The following is a 21,315-nucleotide window of genomic DNA, read 5'->3' on the forward strand; positions in this document are numbered from 1 at the left end:
AGAAGTGAAGACTAAGAAGTATGCCGTCATTGAAGTTATGTAGTCCATCTGCAAACTCTTGGTACCGATAGTACATGCCACACATGGGACACCTCTTGCAGTATGTACTTATGTCTAAAAGATAATACTGTATATTACTTCTTAAAATAAAAATAATTTAATATATTACTTCTTAAATCAGATTTACGTCAGTCTGCTGTTCAAATTAGATTTAAACTTACCTTCAATAATGCCGTCAGTGGTGACAATTTTAGCATGAGAGGTGATCTTAATGCAGTCACTCAGGGGAACCCTTCCAGGACAGATGGAGCACTGGGACTCGGGAGGAATCAAGTGCGTCGGGTAATCCTCCTTTGTCTTCCTCTTACGCAAGTCCTCTTGCAGTACAGCTGGAAGCTTCTTTCGGTTGAATATGTATTCGACCATCATTTTCAGCATCTCACCTTCGGGAGGGTATACTGATTCATCACTCCTGCCGTCCAAAGATCCATGTTGTCCAACTTCTTCCTCCATTTGCAATGAATGCTCTGTTGATCTCACCCGCCTGAAGAGGTCTCGATGTTCCTGAAAGAGGTGCCACTTTGCAATGTATTTGTGAGCGCATGACCTGCAAGAGCTGTTGCAACCACAATGCCAGGTGTTCTCCTTCTTATTATAGATGACCATCACCCGTCCAAGACGACTGTAATAAGAGACTGATGGCTCATGGACAGACACACAATATTTTGGAAACATCAGGGTGGTACAAACAGACAATGGAGCTTGCTGTGCACTGGCAGCCTCTTTTCTTTTCATGCACTCCCTCAACTTGTCTTCGCCAAACCATCTCTGTGTCACCATCAACTGCAAGGTGTCTTGAAGCAACTCTGGGGCTGTAACAGTCACTGTACAGTAGTCAAGTGAGCGGAGGTGAACACATCTGAAGCTTGTGAGATCACTTCTTAAGGCCACTTCTTGATTCTGCCGACAGCTGAGGGACTCACAACGAAGCTTGTGGTCTCCTCCCCAGGACCTCTGTTGCACATGAAAGGGAATAGTGCAGCCATGCAGTGTCTTGAGAACAGCAAACATTCAATTTTTGGCATCTATGCACTCGCATCTTAGGTAGGATGTTGCTGTGATGTCCTTGACACTATGTACTGAATGTTTTCGTTCCAAATGTTTACGGAGATTTGGACACGGAGACTGGACACAGGAGGGCTCCAGAGGAGACTGGACAGGCGGCAGCAGAGGACACTGGACAGAGGAGGGCTCCAGAGGACACTGGACAGAGGAGGGCTCCAGAGGAGACTGGACAGGCGGCAGCAGAGGACACTGGACAGAGGGCTCCATAGGAGACTGGACAGGCGGCAGCAGAGGACACTGGACAGAGGAGGGCTCCAGAGGAGACTGGACAGGCGGCAGCAGAGGACACTGGACAGAGGAGGGCTCCAGAGGAGACTGGACAGAGGGCGGCAGCAGAGGAGACTGGACACAGGAGGGCTCCAGAGAAGACTGGACACGCGGCAGCAGAGGAGACTGGACAGAGGAGGGCAGCAGAGGACACTGGACAGAGGAGGGCTCCAGAGGAGACTGGACAGAGGGCGGCAGCAGAGGAGACTGGACACAGGAGGGCTCCAGAGGAGACTGGACAGGCGGCAGCAGAGGAGACTGGACAGAGGAGGGCTCCAGAGGAGACTGGACAGGCGGCAGCAGAGGACACTGGACAGAGGAGGGCTCCAGAGGACACTGGACAGAGGAGGGCTCCAGAGGAGACTGGACAGGCGGCAGCAGAGGACACTGGACAGAGGGCTCCATAGGAGACTGGACAGGCGGCAGCAGAGGACACCGGACAGAGGAGGGCTCCAGAGGAGACTGGACAGGCGGCAGCAGAGGACACTGGACAGAGGAGGGCTCCAGAGGAGACTGGACAGGCGGCAGCAGAGGACACTGGACAGAGGAGGGCTCCAGAGGAGACTGGACAGAGGGCGGCAGCAGAGGAGACTGGACACAGGAGGGCTCCAGAGAAGACTGGACACGCGGCAGCAGAGGAGACTGGACAGAGGAGGGCAGCAGAGGAGACTGGACACAGGAGGGCTCCAGAGGAGACTGGACAGAGGGCGGCAGCAGAGGAGACTGGACACAGGAGGGCTCCAGAGGAGACTGGACAGGCAGCGGATACTGCACAGAGGAGGGTGGACACTGGACAGGCAGCGGCAGAAGATACTGGTCAGAGGAGGGCTCCAGAGAGGACAGCTGCAAGGAACGCTTCAGTGGAGGCTCCAGAGAGGAAGACTCCAAAGAGGACAGCTGTTGGTGACACTTCAGAGAGCATGGCTTAGGACACTGGACAGAGGGTGGGTCCACGAGACGCTGCAGAGAGGACGGCTCTGGGTCTTCACATTTTCTGATATGTTTAATGAAGTCATCTCGACGGAGACAACTTGAAGTGCAGTATGCACAGTGGAAGTGTGTAGATGGGCGACACTTCAAGCCACACTTGCAGATTATCAAATGTGCAATGACAGATGCACCTTGCAAGCACTTTGCTTGCAAGGTTTAAAGACCTCTGTGGGGCAGAATGGGCAGCGATACTTATGGCCACACTTCTCCATCACTGGCACTGGCTGTTCGCCAGATTTCAGAACAGATATACGTTTCTGAAAAGGAAAGAAAAAGTGCTAAATCAATATTCATGATAACTATGCATTACATGTTTTTGTTCTTGCCTACTGTAAATCGCTCTGGATGAAGAGCATCTGCTAAATGCCAAAATTGTAAATTGAGACAAACATACTTCCAGACAACGCTGGACAGAGGGCAGGTCCACGGGACACTGGACAGAGGGCAGGTCCACGGGACACTGGACAGAGGGCAGGTCCACGGGACGCTGGACAGAGGGCAGAGAGGATGGTGGCATGGGACAAGGAAAAAAGTGCTAAATCAATATTCAGGAGTATGTTAAAATAGGCAATATTTGTCATATTATTATTATGAGTTGCAGGAGGCATTATTATGAGACCCCATCATTCTCGCTTGGGTCACACCATGCTGTGTTCGCTTGTGTTTTTCAAATGCAACCACGCTTTTTACTAATATGGCGACACATAACAGTTGTGATGATGCCATTGGGTTCTGGGTTGAAAACCAAGAGAGTCACATTAACAATTATATTAAGACGACCTGAGGCCGATTCTAAAAGTGCCCTCTCAATCAGTAGTTTTCAAAAGTTTTTGTGCCAAGGAATCAAGGCCCCCCAAAATTATATGTATTTGACTGCAGACCCCCCTCCCCCCGGAAAATATTTTGAGACAGAGAGGGAGACAAAGGGAGGGAGGGAATGAGGACAGAAAGGAGGAATGTGTACTATATAGGTGGCTCAGCAGCTCTAGAGAGTCACCGTGTCACCATTTCAGACTCAGTTTTGAATTCAGGGCATTTGTTGTGTGTCATGATCCTACTGCTCTGCTGTTAGACTGCACTGCACTGCACAGCACACGCATGCACACACACACGTCTCGACCCACCTAGGTCTTGGTCTCGTCTTGGTCTGGGCCCCCTAGTCTTGTGGCAGTCTCGGTCTACACCCTCCTAGGTCTTGGTCTCGTATTGGTCTCGGCCCCCTAGGCACGCGCCGGTCTCGGTCTCGATTCTCCTAGGTCTTGGTCTTGTCTTGGTCTCACTTTACGTGGTCTCGACTACAACACTAGACTCAGAGCTGAAATCGACATGTAGGCTAAATATGAAATAAATGCTTAAAGGACAACTTTAGTTTTTTTCAACCAAGGTTCATGTTTTAGGTTGTTATTAGAAAAAATTAAAGATGAGTGTAAACTTTTCTTTCGTTTTAGGGATTTTGGCGGTTTTTGACAGGGCGGGGGCATTCGAGCATGGGGCTAAATAAAAAAATATTTTTACAAAATGTCATAGCGATTTATTTTTTTATTATTTACTCTAGTCCTACTAGACCCCAAGAAATTACATCTGGCCACAAAATATCACGAGATCTACTGAATGTGTCAAACTGACATATTGAGCCTATAACACACAGTGTTGCTTCCCCCCAGTAGGCTACCTTCACATTCAGTAGATCCTGTGATCTTCTGTGGCCAGATGTAATTTCCTGGGGTATAATAGGACTATAGTAAATAAAAAAATAATATTTATATATTTAGCCCCATGCTCAAATGCCCCCGCCCCTGTCAAAAAACGCTAAAATCCCTAAAACGAAAGAAAGCAGCAAATGAAGAAAAATTAACACTCATCTTTTACTTTCTCTAATAACAACCTAAAACATGAACCTTGGTTGAAAAAAACTAAAGTATACATGTACATAGCTAGGTGTAATGTTAGAGACCACAGAAGTGAACCTTTCAAGCCTGTTTTCTCAACTCGCTGTTGTCTACAAGACATCTCCAAAACTGGTGGGTCAAACTGAACAACCAATAGGCACCGTCGAGCGAGTCGCCGTGCTGAGCATTGCAACGGCCACCAGGCCCGACTCAGCACCGTCCGAGTTACGTCCCGATAGTTAGAGAATAGTAAATATTAGTAGCCCCTAGTTTCCATGCCCCGACAATAGAGTTGGAAATGACACGTTCAGCAGGGGGAGTACTTGACCAGGCTATGTCTGCACCACCCTGCTGCATGCGTGCAGTCCGGGTGAACACTGCCAAACACCACAATGTCTAGTATGCCAGTATGGCCATATTAGCCATATTACAACGTCCTGATAACGGTTGATTTCATATATTTAATACAGTGATAATGGACGAATCTGCTGCTCTTGTCAAGTGACAATTTCCCTCTCGTCCTCACCTTGCCAGTTGGACATCAAACCATACTTTATGGATCAGTCCGCTTGCTGTGTTGGGAGACAGCAACTCTGAGTGCCTGATAAGCTGCAAATATGTGGTCTGAGATAGAGGGGTGGTGTTGGCTGACGTCTTGACCCGTTTTGTGAATTGTTTTAATGACAGATGAAAACACCCAGTTGCTGGATTTGAAGGCAACACAATTCATTATGTCAAGCTTTGAGTAGTGGCGACATATCCCAGCCCTAAGTGGCAATGTAACTGGCAATTGAGTAGGAATTTCCATTGGTATTTTGTACAGATGCATAAAATGAACGCAATGAACGCAGCTGATTCAGGGTTTCAGCTCTGTATGTGTCAGTCTGTTGACATCTTCTTTTCAACTAACCAGTCTCTTAAAACCTTCATAGCACATTCAGTGGTTCGCTTTGTGTTTATTTCATGTCTGTCTTCTTCAATTTTATCGATTTCATTGTCGTTGAGCTCTCTGTGTCTTTTAATGTCTCTGGTGTCGCCTGGCTTTGTCCGCGCTGTTTTCTTCTCTTTTTCTCTTTACAGGTGACAGGTCAGCCATTAACCAGGAATCTAATGTTTCATCTTCTCCAAATATGTTCAAATTAACCTTCAATGAATCGTCCATTTTGTGTTCTGTGGAGAATCAACGTGCAAGCGATAGTAAACAACAACAAAGTTTGAAAGGTGTAGCGGCCGGAACCTCTTAAGGCCTATTCATAGTCTGGATTTTCGGTGGTAAGGTGACCACCGCTCCGGTGGTGAGCTGACCACCGGAGCTGAAATAACGTTGAGCGGTGGTGAGTAAAAACAGAGAGAAGGGCTGGAGCGGTGGCGGTGGTTTGCTCTTCACCGCGGCTCGTGACGTCATGTTGTAGTTCGGTGGTCACCCCACCACCGTAAAACCAGACTATGTATGAGCCTTTAGTGTGGAAGTGCGGATTGATACGAGTCGAGTGCTCTAAGGCAGGCTTTGATCAAAGCTGGCGTTGATTAGCCATCGGTCTGTTATAGAGCGGTCATTATCAAGAAATAACAGACCTCTGAATTCAGTGATTGACCAATCACAATCAAGCATTCAACCAAGCCATGTAATAAATATATATAAAACACCATTTAAAAGCATTTGTCTTCCTGCTGTAGTATTCACATATTTCAAACGTAAAGAGGACAGCATTAGCAGTACATTTTAACCTATTGCTAGATTCTAGGCTTCTGGAAAGCTATATGACTGATACTTTTTGTTTTCCCCGATTTGAGGTAGGCCTATAGTGCCAGAGTTTTGGCTACAGAAAGAGCCTTTTTCAAGATAGAATGGTCATGTTGGGCTCAAATGGAAGCTTAGGGACATGGGAAGTTTTCTAAAATCAAGTGAGGCATATTCCCCATAAAGTGCTGGAAAATAACTATCTTTGTTGTTATTTCTCAAGCGAACAGTATGTTTCTTTGTGTTTCTGGGGATGATGTACATTCATACATTTAACATAAGAAATATATTTCCAGGGGGTGCATAACGCCATTGTTCCGACTCTTACTATTCTGCCTCTGCCCAGATGGGTGCTGTGAAAGATTACGTAATGCGATACGTTGCCACAGAGGACGGCACAGCACTATATAAGTATACACAACTAGACAAAGAATTTGAGAGGGGGTTAGACAGAGGTGGACAGTCATGGGGGCTTTTCTAGACACACGCCTGCTTTCATACCTGTACTTGACCTTGATATTGTTTGCTTCATTCTCTCCTCTGTCCGCCTCACCTTCCTCTTCTTGTGAGTTACAGGCACAGTTCAATCTCAACAGAATTTACAAGGACGGGGACTTCATTCTGGGTGGCTTGTTTGATATTTACCTCTCCTCTGTGTTCCCTGAGCTGTCTTTCACCTCCGAGCCACAGGACCCCACTTGCTATGGGTGAGTGTCACAAAATAAAATAGCAAGACAGCATTAATGGACCTTGTTTTGATGTAATTTTATATTTTTTATAATTTAACCAGTAAAAAAACACATTGAGACACTCTCTTTTTCAAAACTACACGTCTTTGCTAAACATACAATACAAAACAGGCAACAATACACAGCAATGACCTATCCTATAGTATCAAAAAAAGAAAGAACAAAAAGCTAATAATCCTACATAAGGTAAAACATGACAAAACAAGTGTTGGCTGAGTACATCTACAGCGATCCTATTAAACCTCCTCAAGGGAAATAGCGAGTCAATGTTGTGTGGTACACTAACATAGTGCTTGATGTTGTAAATTCTCGACAAATATGCAATACAAATACAAACAGTGGCATGTTGTGTTAGTTTTCACATTGAAGGGTTCAGATGGGCCCAGACCATGGCTTTTGCAATTACTGAGATCAACAGGGACCCCAGCCTGCTACCCAACGTGACTCTGGGATACAGTCTCTATAGTAACTGTTTCACTCTCGGAGTTGCCTTCCGTGCACCGTTGTCATTGGTCAGTGGCAGAGAGGAGCAGGTTCAACTGGATGAGAGCTGCGTCGGCTCTCCTCCAGCGCTCGGATTTGTGGGCGATCACTCGTCACATTCTATTGCCATCTCTAGTATCTTAGGTTTGTACAGAGTGCCCCTGGTAAGTTTCTCGCCAATCTGATGTATGCTTAATTATTTATTTTGTTTTGCCAATATAATATGCTGTACGTCGAATGACTTTGTACGAATTCAATTTGTCAAAACTAACTGTAGTATAATTTGTCGCTGTCGGGTTATATGTTATATGTCATATGTTACATAATATGTTATATAAATTATATGTCCAAATAAATTATAATATTGAAAATAGCTGATCTACAAGTTCCAGTGTGTTGCGATGTGTTTGTGGATTGACTATTTGCACATTTACAAAAAGACATAACCCTAACCCTTGGAGATGCAAGGTTTCTGCCTGACAGCAACTAAACAGCAAAGTTGTATAATGACTTTTCTTTCCTCCTTTTACAGGTAAGCTACTACGCATTGTGCACCTGTCTGAGTGACCGCAGTCAGTTCCCTTCCTTCTTTAGAACAATCCCAAATAATGCCTTCCAGGTGAACTTATACAGACAATAGATGAGTTGGTATCAAGTAGTTCATGTACCACAAAAACATTCCTCTAGTGAGTGCAATTGATACTGTGTCACCTCTCATTTGTTTGTGTGCACTCCATTTTAGCCCGTATCAATTGCCCCAGCCTCGCCGACCTTACAGGCGTATTATGCACAGGCTCAATTTATGTAACTTAGATAGCATTTTTTTTACACTCTATAGTGTACGCATATTTTCATTATATAGATAGTCCACTGTTAAGTTCTTAGCTTACGTACGAGTCATGATGACAATTATTTATGTATTTGATGTATACCATGTTTTTGTTCTTCGCTCTGGTCGCTCTGGATTAAGAGCGTCTTCTAAATGCTTAAATTGTAAATTGCATTATTGCTGGAGCTGAAGGTCTCTGTTGACATCAACAGAGAACGATTACACCTTTTCATTGTGAAATCTGTTGACATCAGCAGAGAACGATTAAAACCTTTTCATTGTGAAATCCGTGAGAGTCACTGATTTACAACTATGTGAATAATCTAGACTAAACACACATCCCTACGTTCTCCATCCAATCAGGTGGAAGCTATGCTCCAGATTATGAGACGGTTTGAGTGGACCTGGGCAGGATTGTTGATCAGTGACGACGCCTATGGCCACAACGCCGCCCGACTCTTCCAGTCCGAGCTGGCCCAGTCTGGTTGGGGTTGCCTGGCTTATTTGGAGGTTTTTCCCTGGGGCGACGACCCAGCTGAACTGCAGCGGATTGTCACCGTGATGAGGAGCTCCACGGCTCGTGTGGTCATTGTGTATCTCTATGGGAACCATATTGTTAAACTCATGGAGGAGGTTGGTATTGTGATCCATGTTTATTTAAAGCTTATTTTTTTTGGTATTCAGACAGGCAGCAATGGGTAGAACGCTCCCAAAAATAATTTAGTATTATATTCAGGAAGCAGACAGGCAAATCGACCAATGACAAAGCTTCTAGGAGAATCTTTGAATGCTGATGTGTCACAGAGGCTATTTTTTGGGGAGCGTTCTACCAATTGCTGTCTGTCTGAATACCCAAAAAAAGAAAAAGAAAAGGTCATTAAAATGCATTAATGCTTATAGCAGCTTTAATGCATTTAGACCGGAGGGCGGAGGCCCACTAAACAAGCAATGTCACAAAATTCTACAGATCTACAAGCTCATAGCGTGGCACGCGCTATGAGCTTGTAAGATTGTTCAGTAGCTAAAGTAATCAAATCATCGCTATGGGGTACGACACAGACCCACAAAGCTGGGCATAGGAGGGGCTAGCGCCCCTCAAAAAACTAGGTTGCTATTCATCTGCGAGCATGTTTTTTTTATTGCAATGCAATTCAGTCACTTTCTTAGGTTAACCAAATTAAATACTCAGCAATTGTGTATTTTTGTAATGGTATTTTCTCGTTTGCCTTCGATTTCAGCACTTCTTTGCACAAAAATAAAATAATGACTATTAACATATCTTTAATAATAATACTAATAAACTTATAATAAAATTGTATAGTTATAGTTGTATTTTTCTTCGTATTCATATTCGTAGTATCCCATACAATCCGAGAAAGCATCTGTGGCATTTTTTTATTATTACTTTCACGAGCAGAGCGGCGCAAGTACTGTATTCGGCTGCGTATGTCTGTGACACCTTCGGCCAATCAGGGATTGTGTATTGTCTTTGGTGGCGACGCTCGGCCAATCAAATCAGGGATTGCGAGTTTTTGGCGTCGCTCGGCCAATCAGAACGTAAGTTGGCTAACAGTCACACCACGGCCATGTTGGCATTTTGTATTGGAAAAAGCCAGCTGGCAACGGGTTGGCATTGCATGAATAATTATGGTCTATTGTTGTTCAACACATTCAACAAACAGGTGGTGAGGCAGAATGCGACAGGTCTTCAGTGGATCGCTGACGTGGCCTGGGTAACAGATCCAAACCTCCAGACTCCTCACTTCATGCCGTTTCTTAGAGGTACGGTGGGCGTTGCCGTCCGTCGTGGAGAGATACCCGGCCTCAAGGCCTTCTTGTTAAAAATACATCCTGAAAATGATCCTGACGGCAGCCATGAAAATACTATAGTGAGTCTTTTGTCTCATTTTGAGGTTTGAGGCATTCTTTATTGTGTATGGGTACATACAAATCAAACTTTGTTTTGTTCAGCTCCTCTGACACTGTTAGCAGCATAGTGATAACGATACACCTCCAGTGTTCAATTCCACATTTGCTTTTGCACTTTGTTTACCATGTTGATTTTCCAAGCTGGCATGGAATAGAAATGAGCTTGGGTTTATCTAGCATCAGTATTTTAATGACATTGTGGTACTGCTGCTAAAAGTGCTTCAGGAGCCAGAAAGAAATGACAAGGATTGGTTATATAAGAGTGGTGATTAAAGATCAAACCATTAGACATATGTTTGAGGGACATAAACATGCATGCTGTAGTTCATTTAAGTTAATGGCAGGGTGGCAAATAGTTGAATTTTTGAAATTGTGTTGCATATTCAACCATTTGTTTAAGCCTTGCATGCAAAGAGGCTTTCAAAGCTCACCATATTCAGCCAATTGTCTCATCAATTAGGCCTAATGTTATTATTATTGTTATTATTATTACATATATTATTATTATTATTATTATTAGTAGTAGTAGTAGTAGTATCACAATCAATCTGGGGAAGCATTTGTCATTTGGAATTTGTAGGCTACAGTGGTATAATGGTGATTTTTTCTTTCAGTACCACAGCATTTGTATGCCAAGCTAGTAGTGGTGCGCGGGCCGGCCCGTTGCCCGCAGGTCCCGCGTGTTGTCCCGCAGGGCAGGTCAAGGTTTTCAGTGCAATTATCGGCGGCGGGTGGGGCGGGGCGGGCAGAAGATCCACCAAGGACAGCTCTCCTAGATTCCGATTTATGGAGCTTTGAAAATCCTGTTTGTAACCGAGATAGACGGTGGTCAGACTTTTACGTCCCATAGCTGGAAGTGTTAGTCAGTGTTGGGAAAGTTATTTTTTTTTTAGGAACTAGTTCAGTTCACAAAATGTTTTATTTTATTTTAAATGAACTAGTTCCGTTCATAGTTCATCATTCAAAATGTTGAACTAAAGTTCATCATTCTAAAAAATGAACTATTATAGTTATGTTTCGTTCTTTTTTTCATTTTTATTATTATTATTATTATTATTATTATTATTGCCACAGCCCATAGCCATATAAAACAGCAGACTATATTCCAAATGAAGTCCTTTGGGATTAATAAAGTGACAACGTTTACAATATCTCCATTACCATTATCCAAGTTAATTCCTAAAAAAAAATATATATTTTTTACATTTTGCAAAAATTGCTCTTTTGCAATGTGAAATGCCACCGAATTCTTAATTATTTTCCTTCTCTATATGGGCACACTTGTGAAAGCTGCATGCTTTTGTATGCTTTTTTTGTGAAGGAAAAAGTTTCTGAATGTTCTCAGAGCCTGCATCTACAAGCTCACAACGCGACGCGTTGTGAGCTTGTATATCAGCTATTTTCAGCACGGACCACATGATTGTACGACGAAGAATAAATAAGGCATCACTGCGCTTCATTCACTGTGGAAGAGAGATGTCTTTTGTTGGCCGTTCGTGGCGATATTATGGACACGTACCTCCTCGACGCGATAACCAACTAAGCTATTGGAAGCTATTTTTCGTGGCACATTATGTTTAATCAAACAACAAGTTTCCTCAGTGTTTGTGCTAGGAGTTGGGACAGTGTCTGTCTGTCAGCGTGCATGATCATCATGCAGTAGCTACATGCACGCTCCAGTGGCGGCTGAGAAAGATTAGTTAATTTGTGTCGGATAGGGACTTATTGGAGGGTTTTCCGCTAGATATTAAGGCATGTTTAGGGTGTGTTTTAGTGCCGGGGATTTCACCTGGAAGGCTCTATTGACTCACTCTTGAACGAAGTTGAACGTGAAAAAGTGACGTTCACACACGACAGGAATGAACGCGTTCACAATGACGTTCATCAAACAGAAATACAGTACATTCAGTTCACGTTCACCCTAAATATGAACGAGTTTGTGGACAATTATTCTTTGAACGCGTTCGGGTACAACACTGGCAACCGTATCAATGCCAAAACCTGCCGTGGGGCTCACCCATTACATACACAGAGTATACCGAGGGGGTACGAACATGCACATAGTTGGCTGATAACGTCCCATAGCTGGGGGGTACGAGTACTGTATATTCGTATATGGCGCAGAAAAGGTTATGCCAGCCTTTCTGGTAGTGTTGTTAGTTGTTACTGTTCAATTCAATTCAATTCAATTTTATTATAGTGTCAAATCACAACGAGTTGTCTCAAGACACTTTACAACCAACAAAGATCCACCCAGAGCAAGCAATATTGCGAATTTGCGACAATGGCAACGAAAAACTCCCTTGTTGTGTTATGGTTGCTTGAATTAATTAATTTGTCACAAGTTGACTCTCATACACTATAGCTGTGCTGTGCACATGTCACATGCCATATTGTGTTGATAATCCACTGGTTCTGACATGGCAACACACAGTAGCCATGTGCCTACAGACTAGCCTATGGTACTTAACATGTCACACATGGACCATTGATATGTACGAGTTGTGTTGGCAGCTTTTGTAGCTTGGTAAAAGGTGCAATTGGGGCACCAATGTATCTGTTGTTGTCGGATGAGGCGATTCCCCAATCCCCATAACAGAGCATGCACGCGCGTGCACCATTCCGTACCTGCTCGTGCACGTCAATTTGTTATATATATATATAGTGGTCTTTATTGTAACTTCTTGTGCATAGGCCGAAACGTTGCTGTTTCCCTGAAATAAAAGTTGGTCACTGCTTTTGAAGACAGTGTGCGCTTAACCTTAGATCTCCATATGTCAGATATGTATTGACATTCCATGTTGATCCTTCCCCATCCATCATTCCTCTTCGATGTCTCCCTTTTGACTGATACCTTATTTATTATTTAGTTATTAATGCAGCCGCGCTCGGGGCCCGGAAATTAAGGCCCAGCCCTATACCGGCATGGGCCCTCATCAAACCATGTACAGACACTGCCCCCGCTGCCAGCCTTAGATCTCCATGTATGGACCATGGCCCTCATTTATCAACCGTGCGTACGGCAAAATATGGGCGCACGCCAAAATTACCGACATTTTCGGCATTTAACATTTCCGGCAAAGCTTGGAATTGAACTTGACAACGTTCAAAACCCACGTCTGGTCGAGAGCTGTCGTAGCTTTGTCCTCACCTGTTTTTCTGTCGTAGAACAGCGGAGCAGCATTGTTTGACCAGCTGAGAGGCTGTCACATGCATCTAAACATATGTTTTCACTCCTAAAATGTATAAAACTAATAATAGCCTACATGTGAAGAAAATATATTTTGTAAAGGCATGTCATATGAAATTGGTAGGATATTACCAAGTGTGCAAGCTTATTAAAATTGCGCAATTAAAAACAATGCTTTAAGCCATTTAAATAGCGTTTTGCATGAGCGCATACCGGTAGCCCCCGACAAAGGCGGCTTGCATGCTGTGGTTTACTAACCAGAAAGGCAAGCGAGGTGAGAGGAGAAACAGACAGGGTAGGCCTTTCTTTAATTCATGCATGATGCAGGTGTTCGTTCTTTATATATATTTAAGATACAATAACACACCAGTTGGGCTTGCAAGTTGCGTGTGCGTGCGTGCGCCCAGTGGCGTAGGGAGGTCATGGTGGGCCCCGGTGCGAGAATATTTTGTAGGCCCCCCACCACCGCCATAAACAAGTGTGTGCGTGCGCGCGCCCCCCCCCACACACACACACACACACACACACACACACACACACACACACACACACACACTAGGTATAGACTAACATTACAGGTGAGGTGACCGGCCACACAATTAAATTATTCAATTAAATTCAAAGGGGCTTTATTGGCATGAGAACATTATGGTACAGCATTGAGTAAACTCGTCCACTCACAGTTAACAGTCTTTGTATTGAGTTTGTGCTTGAAATGTACTGTAATTCTGCAAACAAAATAATATTTCAATCACTCATTAAAACCAGCCTTTCAGCACCACATGCAGACAGCACCAGCTTCCAAGCTCAGTGTCCATATATTCATCAATAAACAACCTGCCCTGACTTGGGCACAAAAACAAAACTACCACAGCCTGATGTCTCCAAACTATCAAACATAAATAAATAAAAACACAGCTCATTATATGCAGTTTTGGGCATCGTTACTTTCTAAAGTAACGTCGTTAGGTTACTGGATTACTGCCCATAAAAATAATCCCTTACCGTTACAGATTACCTTCTGAGAAAAGTAACAAGTTAGATTATTTTCCGTTATTTTCCGTTACCAGACAATTAAAACCCATTTTTTTATGCTTGCGCAGGTTGGTTACATTGTATTAGGCTACTGCCTACCGTCATTGTGCCGCATTATCACGGCCCGGTTAAAAACGAGAATGATACACACCATGAACTGACCATAGACAATATCCCCTTTACAGCTCTCTCTTTATTAACCAATATAAGTCGCCACAATCGCCAGCCTATACACGTAGGACTGGACAGAAAGAGCTAGTGCAGAGATAGTACAGACATTCAGACAATACCATAAGGCTGTTGCGCTGCGCTCTGATGCCCTCTCCACACCGCGCACCGTGGCGCATGAACAACAATAACAACAACTCCACGTGTACCCACGACGACCCACGTATGAATTAGTTTATAATAAATGGCACAGCGGTCATCCTTGCAGGCAGTGACAGTAACATAATGAGAATCCTGTAGGCTGTGTAACCTGTTCATTTTGGGGGGCATCAACAACAGCCTGTTGATGATGAATGATACTATGAAACTTAACAATTAATTTACTAGTACTCACCTAATGACGCCGCCACGGAGGATATACCATGTTTAACGTAATTCCAAAGTGTTTAGCCTGCATTGTTTAAGTCATAGACGCATGCGGTTTTGGCTAAAAGCATGTTGTTTGTATTATTCCACTACCACCCCGGCAACACTACCACTGTCATGGTAGCTGGCTACAACCGAAACAACTTCCTCTTCCTCTTCAAAATAAAAGCTGCTTGTATCAATCATTTTATTTCTTAAGTGAACTACAGGATGTAGTAGACGCAGGATGTATATTACATGGTATAGTGGGCTTGGAAGGATACATCACACAGAAGTTTAACCCCTTACCGACCGGCCACAGCCCACAGCTATTTCATTCACAAAACAGCGGCCCGTCAGCTGTTTCTTTTCTTTTTCCCCTTACCCTCATGGGCCCCTAGGGGGCGCTGGGCCCCAGTGCACTGCACTGGCTGCACCCCCTTATCCTACGCCAGTGCGTGCGCCTGTGTGTGTGTATGAGGCGGGCAGCAAGGGGAAACTTTTATTTGCTTTTTCCATTGTGTAACTAGGTTACCATGCGTTGTTTGGTCGTATTGCAAAACGTTCATGTCGCAAAAACGTGGGCGAGGCTAGGGCGTGCCAGATAGATTTCAGCCGTCACATTTATTAACGTCGGAACGAAATTAAGGAAGGATCAGCTGTTTGCGATCACTTTATAAATGCCGTGGTGACGTGGGTGTACTACGAAACCTGCACTCAAATCTGTGGCAGATTTTACACTCGATTGATAAATGAGGGCCCATATGTTGATCTGACCTCATCAAACCCTACACTCAAGACATGCTCCATATATGGCCAGTATAGAATTCATTCCATATGTTGATCTGACCCCCCATGCCAAAGCGCCAGCGCTCACTCAGCAGTCTGCTGTCACCCAGGCGGATGCATGCACACGGCTTCTTTTTTTTTTTTTTTAGATTTTTTTTTTTTTGCGGCTTACGCCTTTTATTGATTTTTTGGAGGGACAGACAGTAGGCTGACAGGAAACGGGAGAGAGATGGGGGGATGACATGCAGTAAAGGCCGTGTCGGGTCCGGGAGTCGAACCTGCGGCACACTGCGACTCGATTACCAGTCCGGTGCCCAGACCGTTACGCTACGGCCTGGGCCAAATGCACACGGCTTCTTGCGTGCATGTGACGTCTTCTTGCCCTCAGGCGTCTTACTGGTTAGGCTCCTTTGACATTGTAGCAGCATAGTAACTGTGATAATAGGACAATAGTTTTACCAGGGGTCTTCTCTGAGAGAGATTAAGCAGGGACTCTCACTACATATGTATAACATATTCAAAATTATTTTTGAAATAAAGAAAAGGAAAAACACACAACATTGGCGGCCCCCCAATAGTAACCCCGAGGACCACCTTGGGGTCGCGGAGCCCTTGTATTCAATTTCTCTCACTTTTTTTCACTTGTGTTTTCACTTGTGTTTCTTCAGGTGAGGCATTTTTGGGAGAACACATTTCAGTGTAAATTTGCACCCCTTCCGTCAGAGTGGGTGGACGCTGGTGGAAGGGTGTGTACTGGACAAGAGGACCTAGGAAAAGCAGAAAGTACCCTTTTGGATGTGTCTGATCTCAGACTAGAGTATAACGTGTACAAGGCTGTGTATGCTCTGGCCCATGCCCTCCATGACATGTTGCAGTGTGTGCCAGGAACAGGGCCTTTTGCTGGGCACAGCTGTGCCAGTTTGCAGACAATACAGCCATGGCAGGTGTGATATTAATACACATCTATAGTTGGATTTTGACTGAGAATAATAATGGCCTTAAACTAATGGCTGTCTTTTTTTCCCCTTTTTTTTGTCTAAGTCAGCTCCTGGCCATCTCTGGTAAAATTACCAAAGTCCTAATTGAAAAGGGTCATGCAGACCCTGCCCCTTTTCAGTAAAATGTCTTATCACACTTGAGATAGGCCAAGCAATTGGCCTAAGTCTAAGGTTTAATCCTATGTATGTAATCCTCTTTATGTTAACAGACAGTGAAAGTGAAATAGACTATACTATTTATAAACGTTGTTGGTGAAATTATTAAAGGACCACTTCACCTAACCCAAAACTGGGTTACAAAATCGTGGGATAAAAAATAAAAATAAAAAAAAGGACCACTTCACCACTTTTCAACCTATCTTCATATAATAGGTCCTCACTATTTTTTTTCTAGTCTGGGCAGTTCAGAAACCGTCTTCCAGTGACATCATCGATGGGGAATACAAGCTAATAGAAACTGTAGGCTTTCTAGTCCTGAAAAGTTGCAATGCGAAAATGGAAGCCATCGTTCTCACGATAATGAAAATCTAAATATATTTGTAAAAAAATCTTGTTTAAAAAAATATCTGCCTCATGATGATGTCACTGGAAGACGGTTTCTAAACTGCCCACAGCCGTCCTATGAGACGCAGACTGAGTAGAAATAAATCGTGCCATTTTGTAAGGATTATATGAAGATAGGTTGAAAAGTGGTGAAGTGGTCCTTTAAGACATTTCATATAGTTTTGTTGTGGATCATTTATTTATTTTTTCCCGAAAGCCTTTAAAAAAAGGACTTGAGCCCAATAATTTTAAGAAGGCGACAATATGCCCCTTCTCTTTGGAACTCACTCCCAACCCACACCAGAGCTGCCCCCACCTTCGAAATGTTCAAAAGCACACTCAAAACCCACCTTTTCAAACTGGCTTTCCCTACATAACCCCCCCCCCCCACACACACACACACACACACACACACACACACACCCTTCTTGTTTGCCCCTCTTTTGATTTTTATTCCTAGTTTATAACCTTTTAAAGCTTTTAATTTGTTTTCTAATAAATATGTCTGTATTTCTTTCTGTAAAGCGACTTTGGGTACCTAGAAAAGTGCTATATAAATCGTATATATTATTATTATTATGCATTGATAAATAGATAATGTAGATACTACATTGGCCGCCCCTTTGGTCAGGGCAAGCTGTGCCTGCGTATGTCTTTTCAGACAGGAGGTCTCTGCACAATTAAAATCGGGATCTGCTCATAATTCCGACAGCACATTAGTCCGACAACGTGGCTTTTGTGTGGTAAATTGGTAATGGGGCAAGTCGGACCAACGCGTCTCAGGAATAATGCGCCTTATGAATAATGCCGCTAACCCATTGAGTTGAGTCCGTGACTTCCTTCACCTACCTTGGATCCATCATCACAAACAATGGCAACATAACAACAGAAATAAACATAGGCATGCCATGAAAACACTCTGGAAGCCACTGTAGAGACACCACTCCATATCAAGAGAGACCAAATTAAGGATATACAACACCTTCCTCTCCATCCTTCGCTACGGAGCAGAAACCATGGCCTCTCAACAAGACCATGGCTGCCAGAATCGATGGCTTTGACAGTAGAGCATAGCATATAGTGCACAATAGAGGGGACACAATGGCAAGATCAGGCCTCCAACATCACGCTGCGGGAACGCCCCCTGCGTCCCAACTGGCAGCACAGCGACGGATGCGCTGGTACGGCCATGTCAAAAAGACTCCCCCCTGAACACCCCACTCACACTATCCTCCACTTTGACCCAAAATCCGCTGGCTGGTGCCCCCCGCACCCGATGAATTCATGCGGTCACCAGGGACTTACACACCAACTGGGCTTGTCACTGACTGAAGCCGAGCCCCTAGCACACTGGACTGACCCAAATGGAGAAGATTGGTGAAACTGATTGGCTCTACGCATGGAGATGAACCCGCCACCGAGCAAGAGACCTGATTATGTCCCATTAAAATAATCATGACTTGCTGGTTTTTCAACCGAATTACGTTTTCATACCGAACATGTTTTCCTATAACCATTCGCCTTATACCAACTCCCAGGTCCAAACAGTAGGAAGATCCTTGTGTATAGCCATGACTCCATAAAACCTTAAATTGTGTCATTTAATAATACTATATAATATGCATTCATAAATTGCCCCTTTAGGCTGTTTTCAAATATCTTTGGACACAAAATCATGATTCACAAGGAGACTGAATGGCTTCGTTCCAGGCTTAACATAGTTTATACTCATAATTTCTGAAATCTCTGTGTTGCCAAAAAGAAAAAAAAGAGAGAACAGCACTGCTATGCCCTATTAGGAATTAGGATCGATGGAAGATGTCCATATTTACTCTAAAAGGCTTAGTCTTGTGCAGTCTCCCTGCTGCACAGGTCCAAGGCTCCAGCTACGAAGCTGTTCAAATTAATTGTAAATGTCAGAATTCTTTGCATTAGACTTAACAATGGCCAGGTTATGGTCAGTGTCTTCCGAATAGCAAAATGACCTTGATCATGACCTTTCAAGTTCAAAATCATCCAAAATGGTCATTGCAATATCAGAAATTAATTCCACACACCACAGTTAGTTGAAATGGTGGTATTACATGTATATACACTCAAAAACAAAATAAAGTAGGAATTTCATCATAACCAATGGCGATTGTTTATTTGGCTAATGCACCTCTGTGATTTTTCATATAGGGATTGACTCAGTTCAAGTGAGTAATTCCCCTTAACACCAAATTGCGAACGGGTCTACAGGCCAGGTACTGGAGTAAATACAGCAACAGTCCCTGCCATTGTCACTATTGTGTATCTTGTATACAGTAGGTTTTTGCTTTTAATACATTTGATCATCAACATTTTTAGCTTGTGTATTACCTGGAAAAGGTCAACTTCACGACATCATTTGGAGATCAAGTATCATTTGATGAGAATGGTAATGCCATACCAATCTGTGATGTCTTGAATTGGATGTGGCTCCCTGATGGAAGCACAAATGTTCACAATGTAGGTGTGTTCAAGAAATCAGCTGGAGGGGAAGAACTCATCCTTGATGAAGACAGAATCTTCTGGAGCTTTGAATCTGCAAAGGTAACTTTGGTATTCTAAAAAATAACTGTATGAATGTAATTTAGTTTGGACTGAGTTTAATTAATTTCCTGTATAGCCACCTCAGTCAGTGTGCAGTGAGAGCTGTTCCCCTGGAACACGTGTGGCCAGAAGGAAAGGACAACCTGTCTGCTGCTTTGACTGCATTGCTTGTTCTGAGGGTGAGATCAGCAATGAGACTGGTAAGTTTACATTATGTATGTTCGTGATTGTCTTACACTGTTATCTTTAGGCTGATTACACTCTACTTGTATGTACCTTTAAATAATCTTATCCTGTGTGTTAGACTCTACAGAGTGCACCAGTTGTCCAGAGGACTTCTGGTCCAGTCCCCAGCGTGACCACTGTGTCCCTAAGAGCATGGAGTTCCTCTCTTACCATGAGGGCCTGGGTATCTCCTTGACAATCATCTCATTGCTAGGCACAGTTATCTGTGCCATTGTCCTGGGAATATTTATCTATCATCGAAGCACACCCATGGTACGCGCCAACAACTCAGAACTCAGCTTCCTTCTCTTATTGTCACTTAAGCTATGTTTCTTGTGTGCACTTCTGTTCATTGGTCGTCCGAGACTCTGGACTTGTCAGCTGAGGCATGCAGCATTTGGAATCAGCTTTGTGCTGTGTGTCTCATGTATCCTGGTAAAAACGATGGTGGTGTTGGCTGTTTTCAAGGCCTCCAAGCCTGGGGGTGCAGACATTATGAAATATTTTGGTGCCATGCAGCAGAGAGGAACAGTTCTGGTTCTTACTTGTGTCCAGGCAGCAATCTGCATAACCTGGCTCGTGTCTGCCTCACCAACTCCTCATAAAAACACACAATATCACAGTGATAAGATAGTCTATGAGTGTGCTGTGGGATCAACAGTTGGTTTTGCGGTGTTGTTAGGTTATATTGGTTTACTGGCACTAATAAGCTTCCTACTAGCATTCATGGCAAGGAATCTTCCAGACAACTTCAATGAAGCCAAGTTCATCACTTTCAGCATGTTGATCTTCTGTGCCGTGTGGATAGCCTTCATACCAGCATATATCAGCTCTCCAGGCAAATATGCAGATGTAGTGGAGGTATTTGCTATATTAGCATCTAGTTTTGGCCTTTTGGTGGCACTGTTTGGACCAAAGTGTTATATAATCCTTTTGAAACCTGAGAAAAACACTAAGAAATCCATCATGGGCAGAGGTGCCACGAATATGTAGAAACAACGACAATATATGTTCTCTGTCTGTATTTTAAAACAAATATGATTATATTAATTAGCTGATAACATTTTTTGGCAGAAGATTATGTTTGCTACCAGATTAAAGTAGTAATCAGTCAAATATGCGGACACGTATCATCTATCATGAATCAAAGTTGGGAAAAAGTTAATTACCCTGCTTTAAAGGCTAAGTTTGGTCAATTTAGATTATCAGTGGCCTTAAAAACCTAGTCCTATGTTGCGCTGATAAGTAATTAAGTACATTTATATAGCACCTCTCACAGAGAGATCTCGCAAAGTGCTTTACATACAGTGAAAGCCAATACAAAACAAAACAGGGTAACACTTGCAGATAAGGTTCATGAAAAATGACTAATACATTAGTTAAGCA

General features: G+C 43.5%; 1 protein-coding gene across 1 annotated transcript; it reads left to right on the forward strand.

The window, feature by feature from the left end:
* Window positions 1-6,715: 6,715 nt before the first annotated feature.
* On the forward strand, window positions 6,716-20,922 carry LOC310874628 (extracellular calcium-sensing receptor-like; the record flags this gene model as incomplete). Its single annotated transcript, XM_083787487.1, has 9 exons — window positions 6,716-6,719; window positions 7,131-7,408; window positions 7,777-7,863; window positions 8,437-8,706; window positions 9,756-9,962; window positions 16,258-16,533; window positions 19,480-19,704; window positions 19,781-19,904; window positions 20,009-20,922. 9 exons carry the CDS (start codon window positions 6,716-6,718, stop codon window positions 20,920-20,922), a joined length of 2,385 nt encoding a protein of 794 aa, XP_083643613.1.
* Between the last annotated feature and the right edge of the window lie 393 nt (window positions 20,923-21,315).

This window comes from Protomyctophum parallelum (genome assembly GCF_964188405.1).
Source record: "Protomyctophum parallelum genome assembly, chromosome: 1".
NCBI classification, from domain to species: Eukaryota; Metazoa; Chordata; class Actinopteri; order Myctophiformes; family Myctophidae; genus Protomyctophum; species Protomyctophum parallelum.